The sequence below is a fragment of the Empidonax traillii genome, unplaced genomic scaffold (assembly GCF_003031625.1).
Source record: "Empidonax traillii isolate 1590-97213 ecotype Southwest subspecies unplaced genomic scaffold, ASM303162v1 scaffold574:size890810, whole genome shotgun sequence".
Lineage (NCBI taxonomy): Eukaryota > Metazoa > Chordata > Aves > Passeriformes > Tyrannidae > Empidonax > Empidonax traillii.
The window spans coordinates 625,911-640,052 of NW_020955767.1; the positions used below are offsets into that span (position 1 = coordinate 625,911).

The window sequence follows — 14,142 nt, forward strand, 5'->3', positions numbered from 1 at the left end:
GAAGGGCAGGTAATTCCTCTCTAGACAGAGAAGCAGGAAAGCAGGAATGTTTTGGTGTGTCCAGAGTGGATCAGTGCAGGGAGATGGGAGTGCCACTTTACTCCCCAAGCAGCTTTTCACTAAATTGCTCAAGCCCAGATGAGCGTCTCAGACACCAACTGAAGGTTTCCCCTGTGCTCTCTGACCTCATGGCATCACAGCCTACAGGGATGGCTCAACACCAGCTTAGTAATGAGATAACCACAGGGAACCCAGAGAGATAAATTTATGGCACCAGGAAATGGCTTTACCTCACAGGGCAAACTGTTTTGTTGCCAGAATTGGGGATGAAGATAAACCACTTTCTCCTGTCTGAAACAAAAGGCTTTAACACTTTCTAGATTAGCAGCTATGTAGGAAAAGGCAACCAAAAGGGGCAGTGTCTCAGAGGGTTTAGGGCCTCTGCTACTGCACTCTTAAGGGCTGCAGTTTCATTAACCTCTCAGTTTGTGTAATCATGACAAAGTCAAAGCCACGTATTCAGATTTTGGATCTGATTTGATTTCCTAGTCCATTTTCTTATCTCTTGATCTATGGATGAGTATCTTAATTGCCTGTTGGCAGAAGTTTGCAGCAGGGAGTGGTATATATGCCGAGGGTTTTTTTACATGGACATTTCATGGACTAAATAATGCTGGCAGATACTATTTTATTCCACCACAAGGAGAACATATAATTTATTCTTGTCTCGTTACATTAAAAGAAATACAGCACAAAAGGAAAAGGGAAGAAAATCACCAAAAAAGGATATGAAGATATAATCCTTTCTAGCCAAAAAAATACCAACTCTATGACATCCTTGTGTGTGGGGAAACTCAGCTCCTAGATTATTTTGATAAACTTTGTTACAATCAGTTTCACACAAACCCCAGTCGTTTATTTAATCTTAACTGCCTGCAGAAATGTCATCCCGTAAGGACATGGAGATTGTTATTTTTTTTTAGTTTCAAAAAAAGAGTTTGTTTATTTTTCTTCTGTTATTTGGTTTCTCTCTGCAGATTTATAAGGGCTCTGTCACTAACAGCCTTGTGTTTGCTTGTGAGCTGGGTGTGTGGTTTGCCTGCCTGAAAGGGCTGGAGCATCCACAGTGGGAGGCAGCTGACTGGGAAGTAGGTGGAGCCTACCCACCCCAGCAATGCTTCCTGCACAGCCAGCACCAACATGCCAAAGTAACCCTGAAGTAGTGACGAGTCATAACAAACATAGTGCCGGTCCATTCCAGGATGGTGCCATCACTAAAAGGGAACCAAGTCCTTTTGTGTTATCTACAGGATGAAATCAGAAAAACTCCCTCTGTCCCATTAGTCTCTTATGTAGAGACTTCCTTCCGGTGGCTCATACAAGCAGGGCTTTGGTGGCAGTCACCAAGGGTTTACAGAGCTGCTGTGTCTTTGGTAGTTCTTGGCCATGTGCTGCATTTCCTGTGCAAACTTAAGACCAGCAGCATCCAGCTTCAAGGAGTGCCATGGACGCTGCTGTAATTGCTGTTGTCCCACATCCCTCTGCGACCTGCCCTGCAGTGCCTTTCTGTGCAGATTGCTCTGAGGGCAGGAGTGGATCTGCTGCTCACGCCTCCTTCAAGTGTGCCATCCTGCGTGACTTGTAGTGATGGGGGGCTGCACTCACACAGAGCTGCAGCTGTGTGAACCTCTCAAGCACTGGGACTTCTCAGCTGGGAACATAATGGGGTTGCAGAGCTCGGCCGCTGGCACTGCCGACAGCCACGGTTGGAGCCAGGGATGGAACCCTGTCTGCTGACCCTTCTGCTTGGTGCTGTTGTGCTATCCCACATGGCAGCTGATGCCCCTAACCTTCCACTTTCATCTGTTCCCTCCTTAGGCAAGATTCTGTTCCGGAGGAGCCATGTCCGAGACGTAGCTGTGAAGAGGCTAAAGCCCATCGACGAGTACTGCAGGGTAAGAGCTCTGAGGAGTGCCGGGCAGCCCTGATCTGTGGGGGCTCAGTGCTGGGCTTTCCCTGATGGATATTGCTGACAGGCAGTGTGTTGAGTCTATCACAGGGAAGATGGTTCTTCCCAAACACCACCAAGACTAACAGGGCAGGTGGAACCAGGATGCTGTTTGCTCCCAGGGTCCTTGTAGCATTTTCCCATGCAAACTTTATGCACTGGGTTGGTGCCTCATTTTCTCAGTAAAGGCTCTAAGCTTCATCTGCCCTAAATGTGGATTTTATTTCGACATCACCCAGGATGACTCAGGAGTTGAGCAGGCAGAGAAGCACAACTAAGATGATGGTTTTTTACTGTTTTCTGTCTGTCTGTCCGTCCCCCAGTGCCACATGAGGACAGTGCCGGCTGGTGCAGGACTGAGGGTGGACCAGTGTCCTCCAGGAGTGCTTCTCCTGATGAGTGAAAGCCTGGAAATTTATTGCAGGACAGAAAAGCACAGCTCTGTTGAGAAGAATATTAAGTCACTTAATCTTTCCTTTCTAACCTAGAGTTTATGATATGATGCTAATTAATCCTCTGTCAGTAGATTAAAAGTTGTTTCTAAGCAAGGAGGATTCCCAGGTTTTGTAGAAGTATTAAGCACGTCAGTGCATAATTTAAACCGGAGACTTCCTCTCTTATTTCCCATGAGGTTTTCTTTCCATTTTTGGAAAGCCAGAGGAGCAGGTGGAGGGGAAAAAAATGCACTCCCAAGAACTTCTCCAGTCAGACATTTGCTCCTGCAAAATTGGAAGCAGATTGCCAAAGTGCCTGAGGCATGCTGGGGGCTGGTGGTGTAACCCATGCCATCTGCACCCCCGGGGCAAGGAAGCTTCATTAAAGTCTTATCTCATAAGATCAGGCTTTTTTTGTGTGACAATTAACGCACTGTCTTCCTGCTGGGAGCTGAATGGCTCTCTTCAAAATATGCAGGGTTTCCCTGAGTCCCCAGCCGCCTCCTTCAGACAGGAACTGCTGGCGACAGGAGCGGTGAGGGCTGGCTGGTGTCAGGGTTCACCCAACAGATGCGTGGTGGAGAAAGCAGTGACTTGTGCTGTGGGGGCAGCCAGTTCTCTGTCACCCTCTTGTCTGTGCTCCAGACAGACCTGCCCTGACCCGGCCAGGCCTGCCGGTGCTCCCCTGGTCATGGCTGAGGGATGTGTTGTGGCATCAGCTGCTGGCACATTTGCTGACACCGAGGTGCTGGGATTTCTGCTCTCATTTCCTTTCCTCTCTTCTGGAGAAGTCTGGCTCAGGTCACAGAAGCAGAGAATTATAGAACGGTTTCACTTTGGTTCAGATCTGCTGCTGCTGCCCAGACATGGCTTGATGCTTCCCTGAAGCCAAGCTTTTTACTTAATCTATGTATTAATAGGTGCTGATTTTGTGAACATAAACCCAACCGGGTCGGATTAGCCCAGTTTCCCCCAGCCCAGCGTTTCCCTTTCCCAGCAGCAGTGACAGTGGTGCTCAGCACTGAGTATGACCAACCTCTAATGACTTCTCCAGAATATTATCCCAGCTTCCAGTGGTCTCTGGCTCATATGCTTTTTGTGCCTGATGTAGTGTCTTTTTATTTCATTTGTGTATAACTGTAATTTGTATTTAATTTGCCTCAGTACTTCAAAGTAGAAGGTGTTTAAGTCTGGATGGGATTGGAGAGCAAGGCTTATAGTCACTGAAAAACTTGAGCAGGATGTCTGTGTGAGTGCTTCAAGAGGGCTGATCCTCCATAGTGTCTTTCTTCATGGGGTGTCAGGCCTTTAAAGAAAGAAGGCCCTGGCTAACTCTTCCATTCCCCAGGGATGTGTCTTGTTGGAGAGTGTATGACCATGGTTGTGACTGAGTTGGGCTGCAAGGGGGTTGGCCCTTCAGCCAGTGCTGGAAAGTAAAGGAATGCCAAGCTTCTTTTTTTCCCATCCCCTGCATTTGAGTCTAAATTCATGCCTGGACATTACTTTGTGTCCAGTGTGGATGATAGATAGGTTTGTGCCCACTCTTCAAAAACAGTATAGAAGTAACTGTGATGTCCTGCCTCTCATCAGATCCACTTATAAGCTGATTTCTTTGCCTTTTGCTTCATCTTCCTGCTAATTGCAGAGAGTAAATGACGATGGTAGCTCGTCACACCATTGTCTGGCACAGGACATAGCCAGTAGTTTTTAAACTGCACCACATAGTTGGCAACCTGTGTAAATAGAGGGACCTGAGAGTTACAACTCATACCTCTCCCAACCTTTAGAAGTCTCACAGTTTATGAGAAGAAGTTTTTCTTTTGAACGTTTATGGTTCATCCAATTGGTGTTTCTTCAGAGAATATTGTCACATGTTATTGCTGTTCCAAACCTGCCATAGGATATGAAAGTCAACAAGACTGAAAATAATATGAAAATCAGGCACTATACATCAAAGGTACAAAGAACTTAGGGAAACAGCTTGTAGAAGGAGTGATTCGTGGTACAGTGAAGTCGATGGTAGTTCTGCTACTGACCTTCTGTGAGGACAGAGTTTCATCTCTGGAGCTTAGCAAAGACTCAAAATTCAGGAATACCTTCACTGAAGGACACCACTTACAAGGTTTCTGGGAACATGACCTTTGTAACCTTACTGTAACCTTTTCAATTCTGATATGCAGTTACCTAGGAATGACCAAAAACTGGGAAATGGGAGTAGAAAATTAGGTGATGAATCCGAACCAAAGTGGCCTCACTTTACCAACCTAAATCAGACAGAGGGTTTCTCTCCCTTCAGCTGTGCTGACTGAGTGACTTGCTTAGCTCCGGTGCTAGTTTCTGGAAAGCTGAGGTGAAATTTAATGAATCCTCTCTTGCTGTAAGAAGACAAAATATTTTTTCCTAATAAAATAATATTGCTCACTATTGTTCCTTACTCTGTAGCAGGTACTGGCGCATGTGCATGACTCAAGAGTGGGATCATTCCCACCTCTTGGGAAGTGTTACCCATTTTCTGCATTTCATCCCCTGTCCAGTAGACATTTTGACTCATTAGAGAATTGTATAGAACTGTAGAGCAAGAGCATTATTTTCACAAGTTCGGTTCTGCTTCTGTAAGGGTTCAAAGCTTATGTCCCATGCTAGTCCTAAAATGTGTAGGCTGACAATTTTGAAAAATTTAGAGAATTATGCTGGAATGATGTGGGTGAAGTTGATTGAATAAATCTGCAATGGGATAATAAAACGAATAAATGAAACAATAGACCTCTGTCCACTGGCATCTGTGAGGAAGCAGAGGAGAGAGGCAGGTTCCGGGTGCAAAGTTCATGGTAATTTTTTTGCAAGATGAGGGTCCTCCATCCGTTTCACCTGTCCTGGAAAGACAAAACACAGATGGACCCTGGTAAATGAAGGGTGCAAATGTTTGACCATTTGTTGTTTTTGCAGACTGTCTCTGTCAGAGCCTGGTGATTTGCATGGCTGAGAAGCAGGTTTGACTCCTGCTGTGTGGATGTGTTTGTTGTTCCTGCGGACAGCAGAGGCTGTCTGAGAATTTGTGGGGATACTTGACAGCAAGGGGAGGTCTGCAGAATGTTCCATATCAGGGGCATGATCCCTCTGGCCCTCTGTACCACTCATGCCTGGGTGACTCCTCATTGCATTGTACTAGCTTAGAGAAATTCCATCAGAGGGGTGACTAGGCCAGAGATTTTCCTAAGGCTGCAAGAAACTTTGAAGTTGCAATGAAAACAGGAGGAGTGGGATACATAGAGGAAGATTTCCAGAAGTTGTTTGTCTGTAAACTTGAAAGTGCAGGAGCTGGATGTCCTTACTGGTAACCTGAGTGAGTTACCAAACAAACTGTGTTTTCCCAGTGTGCTGCCCACTGGAATTGGTATCTCTGGATGATTTCCCTTTTAACTGTAGGCTTGGAATTAGTTTAGTGTGATTTAAGGTCTTCTGGGCTCATTGGGCATGATTTTCTTAATCTGTTTAGGAATTTTTGCCAATGTGAAAGAAAGGGCAAATTCATAGGCCTCCCTTCCCGGTGGTATTTTATTTATGAACCTTTTGATCTCCCAAACACACCTCTGGTGAGTGTTTGTCCAGTATGTACCATCCTGTATTCAAGAAAGACCTCTCAGGTCAGCGGTTCACAAAAATACCGATCTCCTCTTACCCAACTCCCTGGGAAGATTCTGGCCAGCATTTACTGACTTGTGCATTTGTGCATGTTGATCCTAGTTGAGGGAAGCGTCTTTGTGCAGGGAAGATCTTAAGATTTGAAGTCCCATTGTCACAAACATTTACCTGGATTTGTCACATGCCTTCATGTTTTCCCAACTAGATGTGGCTTTAAGTAGAAGCTTAGAGGTTTTCTGTAGTGAAGGTTGAGTACCCAAACAGACACCACCTAAATAAAAATTAAATGAGCAAGTCACATCCATTCCAGGAAGTACTGGCCATTCCTTTATTAATGTTCACTATTTGAAAGACCATACTTCAAAAACATAATTACCTCCCTCTTGGTCTCTCAGTCATGCCTTTCTCTCAAGGTTTAATTCTTGAACCTGTCGAGACAGGTACACAGACATTTTTCTCTCTATCCATTGTACAACTAAACTAGTGTTCATCGAAGATGGAGTGATAGTCCCAGTTAAGAATGAGAGTTTAAATGAAATACCTTCAAACTTTATCTGTATTTTTTTAATCTACATTTCAGAATCCTGACGCACTTAGACTGGCTGTAGTTATGAGGGTTAGTTATTTGCAACACCCTTCTCAGCACCTGGAGTGGGGCCTGGCTTGTGGTCCTTCCATGCCAGAAGACCTTATATGTTCCAGTTACTTCCAAAACTCTGCTCTTTATTTATTCCCACTTCTTCTCCAGTCTGAGTCACTACCATGCACTCTTCATCCACCTCTCTGCCTGCCTATCAGTGTTTGCCATCCACCCTCCATAGTTCAGTGCTTTAATTCAAGCTCAGAGTTACCTGAAGCTCTCAGCCAAACAGAAGGTGTTTTCACATAGATGAAACAATTTATTTCTTTGTCCTGAGAACTTATCTATTTTAATTGCACCTTCCCCCGTGCTGGACTCATGACCATTCCCAAACATCTGGCACTAGTGATTAATGTTAATGAAAATTATAAACAATGGAGAACTTACATGAAAAGTCAGAGAGTCATAACCATGCATTACTGTGAGCTGACTCTGTATTTGTGTGCAGAGCTGGACATTAGGGATCTAAAAGCTGTGCATCTGAAGTGCCTCAACAGACTGCGTGGAGACAATCAGTGATTCACCCTGTCAAGAGCCAGACATCCATAGAGAGTTAGACAAAGCACCCCCTGAAGGTGCTTTCTCTAATGATTGTACAAGCTCATAGACAAATGTGACCAGTCTCCCATTTAAGATGCATGAAGTTCAGTGGGGTGAATATCATTCTGTGCCTGCATACACACACACCTACACATGTGCTGTTTATCCATCCCTATGCCTGTTTGTAGCCAGTATTTTATAAATATGTCCGTATAAATGCAACCCACAGCACTCAATGCGTCGCTACAAGTGCCTGCAGGGTTTTATACCCATGTGCATGTGTTCCATGAAGCCTTTGAGCTGTTATACAGCCCCACAGAGCTCTTTCCAGTTCATGTAACCTTAAGCCATGACCCCCTGCCTGCACTTGGTGCTCTGTTGGCTCCGAATGCCGTGTGTGGCACCCAGCAGCCTTCCTGCAGCTGGGCTGGTGCTGTGTGAGCAGCCCTCCCTCCCCAGCACCGAGGGCTGCCTGTTCATGCCCTGCCTGATGATACAGCTTCTCGAGTCATCTGCTCTGTGAGACTGTCTGTAACCTGTAATATAGAGAGACAGGCGTCATTCCAGACTGGAATAGCACATCCAAGCCTGTCTCCTATGGAGCACGTGAGGGCTGAGCAGTGTACGTCCGAGCAAGGAAACATGCTGTTACTGATAATACTTGATGGTTGTGCAAGGCTGGCACTTTTTATCTCTCACCTTTCCTGTGCAAGTTCCTTGCTGTTTCTGGATGCTTGCTGATTGTAGCTGTGTGCATTTACCTCTGGTTTCCACATCCCCAGAAGAATGTCACTTCCCTGTCCTTTCTGTCCTTTTACCATCTGTTTTCCTCTTTGTCTCTACACTTCTCTCCTTGGCGCTGTAGTGTTTCCGTCAGGCTGTTGCAGCTCTGTCTTGCTAGAAATGCCAGAAACTTGCATTTTCCCCTTTCAGAGTAACAGTGGTGTCCCTCATCCTCTGAATGCACTTTTTGTTTGCTTGCTGGAATCCCCTTGGCCTTGGCTTGTTCCTGGGCAGATGTTGTGTATTTGCTGAAGACACATTTGTTTCTCTAAAGAGCCTTGCTTCTCCCTGCTGCTATCCAAAATTAATAGATGAATTCTGACTGGTTCTGTACTCTTGTTTGCACTCTTTTACCCTTTCATACCACTTCTTAGGGTTTTGTTCCTTAAGAAAAACAAGTAGAAATTGATGGGCTGGACTATACACCTGAGCTTCCCAAAAAACATGCAATGGCAAGTTACTATGGGGTGGATTTCAGTCCATCTCTCTGCACAGGGCTGGAAATTGCAGCACTTTGGGAGATGATTCAGAAGCAGGAGAGCCAGCCCTGCCCCGGGGTGGGAAGGTGGATGGCTGGATGTGGAAATGACTTTGGCTGATTTTTATCCATTCCCTGCAAAGGACTGGAGTCATGGAGGTGCTTTGCAGTTATCCGCCTTCATCTCAGCAGGACCACAGTGCTTCTGGAGATTTCCAGGCAGCCAAACACTGATTCAGGGGATTCAGATTTCCTAAAGCTTCCCTTGATTTAGAAATTAAAAATCTCCACTGCAGCTTGGTAGGATTTGTGTTCCTCCATCACTGAAAACCCGCTCTGTGGTCCAGCTCAGTACTGATATGTGGAGCTTGGTCCTTGGGAAGGGTGAGCACCTGTGACCTGTAGGGAAGTGGTGACTCTTTGAGAAGGCGTCTGATGTCCGAGACCCCCCGCCATGGGTACAACTTGGGTATTTGTGTTTCTCTAGTAATGATACGTATCATTTGCAGGGCTTGCTCTTGCCCCATTGACTGTGCAAGATCGAGCCCTTTGGGATTTCAAAACACACTGTAGATATTGAATATCTGAACCTCCTAACCTTTCTGCAGATTAGGTAAGTGTTATTGCTCAGCATTGTAAGGGGATAACTGAAGATATATCCCAGCTGAATTTCATGGAAAGAGGTTAAGTAACCTGCCCTGACCAAGAAGGGTGTTAATAAGAGAGCCATTGCTAAATCTCAGCCCTATCCACTGTTGGTTAGACAGTATTGCTTCACTGTGTACATCTGTCTCCTGCTAGAGATGCAAATGAATAAAACATGCTTTAAGTTGTCTATGTCCTTGTTAGCCCATGCTGCTGAGGCATTTCTCTTTCAACATGCTGTGATCATTAGTGTTCCTGGGCAGTTCCTGACGTTCCAGTATTAGTCCTAATTTGCCAGCTGGATGTGTGTGTTTATGTACGGTAGAAATAAGAGCAGAGAACTCTCACCTTTGCTGCGTTTTTAGGCAAGATTGAACAGATAGCAGTGGGGACCAGGGCATCCTTAGTTCTCAAAAAAGTGCTTGAGTTTTCCTACTGTTACATTTCATCCTGTGTTAGTGCATGCCCCAGCACTTGGACCCACTAAGCTGTTGTACAGCTTCTGTATCTGATGCTGCTTCCTCATTGCAAGGCATCTTCATCTGCTCTGTAGTGCAGTTCTATGTGACCAAGGGCCAGGACCTCATTTGTCACAGGCCTAGTGATACCAGATGCATTTTCCTAGTGTTTTTATGTTATCCCTCCACCACGGAAAGGAGAGCTGTAGGTGTGGAAGCACTTGACTTTGAATTTCTGACCACCTCAAAAAAAGACACCACCATCTAATACTGGAGACCTTCAGTTTCAGAGCAGTATTTTTTCAACTCTTTTCCTTCATTTCCCCAAGCAAAAGTGGACTTGGAAACAAATCTAGCCACTTTCTAAAACATGGTCAAAAACAGCTGTAAGGGTAACCAACTGCCCTGTCCTGCCTTTGTGCTTTGGCTGGGCCTTCTGGTGTGTCTGACCAAGATCAGTCTCATGGTTAGTATAACCTGTTTGCCGTAATGCATCTTCATTTAGCTCTGGTGCAGTTTTTCATCCATCTTTCAAGATTGTTTGTCCTACTTTCAACTAGCAGAAGAGCCAGACAATCTAATTTTCTCAAACAGGTTTACAGCAACTTTAAGAAGCTGGGTCTATATTTAACCTGTGGCCTATTTTCAACGTAACACAGGAGGAGGTGAAGTCCAGCCTCTTTTCTGCTCCTGCTTGACATTTCTGGAGGCAATCTCAGAGTCCCCCCCATGTTGGCTGGGGACAGCTTTTTGGCCTCTTTTGGTACCACCAAGCTATAGATTCTAAATAGCAAATTCATAGCACGTTTCTGCCTTGTGTGCTTGTCTTGTTGTTTTAAAGTCTCGCTTTCCAGTACACTTCGACATAGTGTAGTTGACTGTACATAACTGCTGCTGAACGTGACAAGCACAGTGTACCTGTGCCGTGGCAAGTGCCTGGACATTGTTAGCCAGGATGTGCTGTAAAACCTTCTTCACGCAGAAATAGCCTCTCTGTGGTTTGGTTTTGTTTGGTTGGGTTTTTTTTCCAGACGCTTAATCAAACTTCCTTTCCTGTTAGTTTAGGAGCAAAGTGTTGTTTGGTTTGGTTATGGGATTTTTTTTTTTTTTAAGCAAATGTTTGCTTTTTCCGTTGACAGTGCTTAATGGAAGCTTTGTTTTTCACTGCTTGAATTTGTGTGCATTGACACAAAGCCTGTAAGCCCATTGATTGAGGTGCTATCCCGGCCCATGTCACAGAGACTATCCCAGCCACAGAACTCTTATCTACTCAATGTCATGGTTTTGCACGTGGACCAAATTCTGCTCTTGTTCACATGGCAGAAAAATTACATTGGCTGACTCTAAGAATCATTGCTTCTCTGAATTCCTTGCATCCTACTTGACATTTGCAGTGAAGGCATAATGTTTCCTTTCTTCTCAGGTAAGTAGCCAGGTGTGATGCTTTCTGTTAGTATTCCTCTCCCCCCAACAGGACTGTTTTGCCTCTTGCTTGGTAGCTTAGGTGTTTGAGGCCATGTTTTGAATTTGACTTCTCTAAGTGCTTCTCCCTCCCTGTTTTGTTTTACAGGCGCTGGTTCGGCTTCCTCCTCATATTTCACAGTGCGATGAAGTCTTCAGGTTCTTTGAGGCTCGCCCGGAAGACCTTAACCCTCCAAAGGAGTAAGTGCTGTGATGGATTTCCAGTGCTGCCCAGTACATTTTGATTAGCTGGAAGGAAAAGGTCATTTGTTTTTATTACTAGTGTAGGTGTGGGAACTGATTTTGTAGCTTTCAAGCACTACCTGGAGAATGCCCAGGAGTTACGCACAACATCGGGTGTGTGGAGGACAAGGGAGTCAAGCAACCCTCAATCACAATTTTCAGCCATCCTCCACCCACCTTCGCATTGTTTCTTGCTGATGGTTCTAATGAGGGAACCTCCCCTGGCTTGTGGGTTTTACCTGATAGTTATCACCAAAGAGTCATTTAGTTCCCAAAAGCATTGGCTCAATAGCAGGGGGAAATCCTTCCAGTAAGCACTTGGCTAATAATTACCAGCTGCTTCTTTAAATGTACTCCTGCCCAGAGATACTTAGTTATCTGAAGGGAGGAAGACTGTGGTCCAGATCCAAAATCGTCTCTAGAGAGTCTATTCTTTCTAAGCAGGAAGCCAAGAAAAAGCAGACAAAAGAGTTCCCATTAAACACATTAAACAGATTTGCAGCCTTTACCTTGCAGCAGACAGGCTGATTCATGCTAATGCAGTTAGGGTTCAGAGGACTAATTTATCCAGGGAAAGCGTTGGCAGAAGGGTATTTACAAGCAACAGTGCTACCTTGCCTGGTATTTCCTTTTCTCCTTCATACTGAACAGGATGTTTTATTGTGGTCCATAATATGATTTTGACTTGATCCCATTGTGTTTTTTGCTGCTTTGTTGCATGATTTGAAACTGATTGCAGGCTGCATTACCGTAATTTGCTTTCTCCAGTGTTTGCACAGCCAATTGGATAAGGGGAAATGTATGTAAAGCTCTTGGGTTTTGGGCACTTATAAGCACGCAAACCTTTACTAAGTGGAAAGATTTGTATTGGCTTCAGCTCTCTGTTCCCATGGTGGTAGAAGGGAGAGAACCTTTACAATGTGATTTCCCAAACTTTGTCTCCTGCACATGCATAGTTTTATACAAGGGGGGGATGCATTAACAAGCGTACTGAAAAAAACCACTGCTGGTAAAGCTGAGAGCAAAGTCTTTTTTTGTTTCTTGAATGAGGAAAAGAGCAGTTTTTCAATCAAAACCTGGATAAAGAGCTGCTTTATTTTTGTTTCCTAGTCAGCCTTGTTTTAGAAAAATGTTGGCATGAAAAAATACAGTTGCTTGTACATTGTTGAACATATATTGCAGACTTGGAAATCATTGCAACAAGGTAAGCCCACACTCTGAGACCTGCTGATTATCAGTTTTCATTTAGGGTCTGTAAGTATATTTGCAAAAGGTGCTTGGTCACACAACTACCCCCGATGCAGAGACGTGCCCATGGGCCAGGCTGAAACAGACACTCAGAAGATTAGTGAGGTCCCAAGAGCTACAGAGGAGTTCAGCTGGAGAATCTCAAATGGACACTGGGAGTCTGCTTTAAGCTCCTGACTGCTTTCTATGCTAATACAGATCTTACAGCGCCTCTGCAAGGAAGGGGATTGGCACCAAACCCCACGCCCAGACTTGCACTGGTTGCTTTCCCTTTTCCCACCTCCAAGTTGTTGAGGACCTTTTGCTGAGTTCCCAATTCGACAGCCTTGCAGCAATTTTCAAGTTATCCCTTCACTCCCCTCCGGAAAAACAAAAAAAGACTAAATGTTCTCAGCCCAAGCCTTGCATCCTATTCCAACCTAGTAATAAGTGTGATTTATTTCCCTGGAAAATGTAGAGCAATAACCTGATTAAATCTCGCTTCACTAATGTCTGCAAGACATTAATCTAGCTGGGTTTAAACAAATCCTACCTCGTCTTCTGTAAGCAAACAGATCTTAGAAAAGGTGTCTAAGGTTTCTGCTGAGAGTGCTTCACAAAAGATGTATTGTTGAAACTGAAGATTAGTCTCTACAAAAAGATGATGTAAAAGCCAATGGAAACATCTCAGTGTTTTTCTTCTATGAACTGAGGGGGAAGGGAGGAGATCTGAGGCTCACTGGACCACTGTGTAGGGTCCAGGGGAAGGACACCTCCAGGGCTATTCTGAACCTTAGCAGGCACTGCAGGAAGGAGCACAATCAGCCAGAGAAATCCCAGTTTATTCACTTGTTATACTCAGTTTTTCTGCAGCTGCCTGGCCTCATAAGACAACGCTTGACCTAGAGTTTAATTAACTGATTTTCAGGAGTGTAGCCTTAATCCCATGGGCATTTGGGTTGCTGATCCCAGAGAGTCCATTGGCTTATTACATGTCTGCAGAGCGGTGATGGAGCATTTGCTTCCAGACAGAAGAACGTGGAAGCTTAAACTTCAAGGGAGGAGGCACAAAAAAGTCTGGTTTACCTTGCAGGTGGGATGTGAGAGAGGTATCCATGCCTTTAACTGCTGATCTGTGACTTGGGGTGCTGCACTAATCTATGTATTGGTGCTGTAATTCAGCCGCAAAGCTGTGCCCTTCGCTCCTGTTCCTCTTGTCCTGAAAGAAACCCAAATTCCCCTATTGTCCTTTAGGCACTTTTCCAAATGTGTTCCTGGCTTCTTCCTTACAACCCCTCATCTGCCCTACCGTTGCCTCCTCCATGCTTCCTTGTGCAGTTCTCTCTTGGTTATGCCGTGTTTGGCTTGCCAGCTGCTCCCCACAGAGTCATTTCCTACTGCTGCCGTGCTCTGATTGCCCTCAGCGCTGAGCAGCACACACAGTCCAGCTGTAATAAAAGCAGGGCTTTCCCAACACTGTATTAATCCAGCCAATTTGTTCGGTTGGATTCACAGCTTAGGTTTTCTGTTTCCTGTTTTGGTGATGATCCAGGCTTTTGAGTCCTGTGACAATAGGCAGAAGG

At 45.0% G+C, this 14,142-nt stretch overlaps 1 protein-coding gene across 2 annotated transcripts in view; it reads left to right on the top strand.

The window, feature by feature from the left end:
* SH3PXD2A (SH3 and PX domains 2A) overlaps positions 1-14,142 on the top strand; it is a 251,152-nt gene that overhangs the window by 105,053 nt on the left and 131,957 nt on the right. For both annotated transcript variants that reach the window (XM_027898005.1, XM_027898006.1), the window contains exons 4-5: positions 1,879-1,955; positions 11,199-11,290. In XM_027898005.1, the coding sequence (XP_027753806.1) occupies positions 1,879-1,955; positions 11,199-11,290 (169 nt within the window). The remainder of the gene's footprint in view (positions 1-1,878; positions 1,956-11,198; positions 11,291-14,142) is intronic.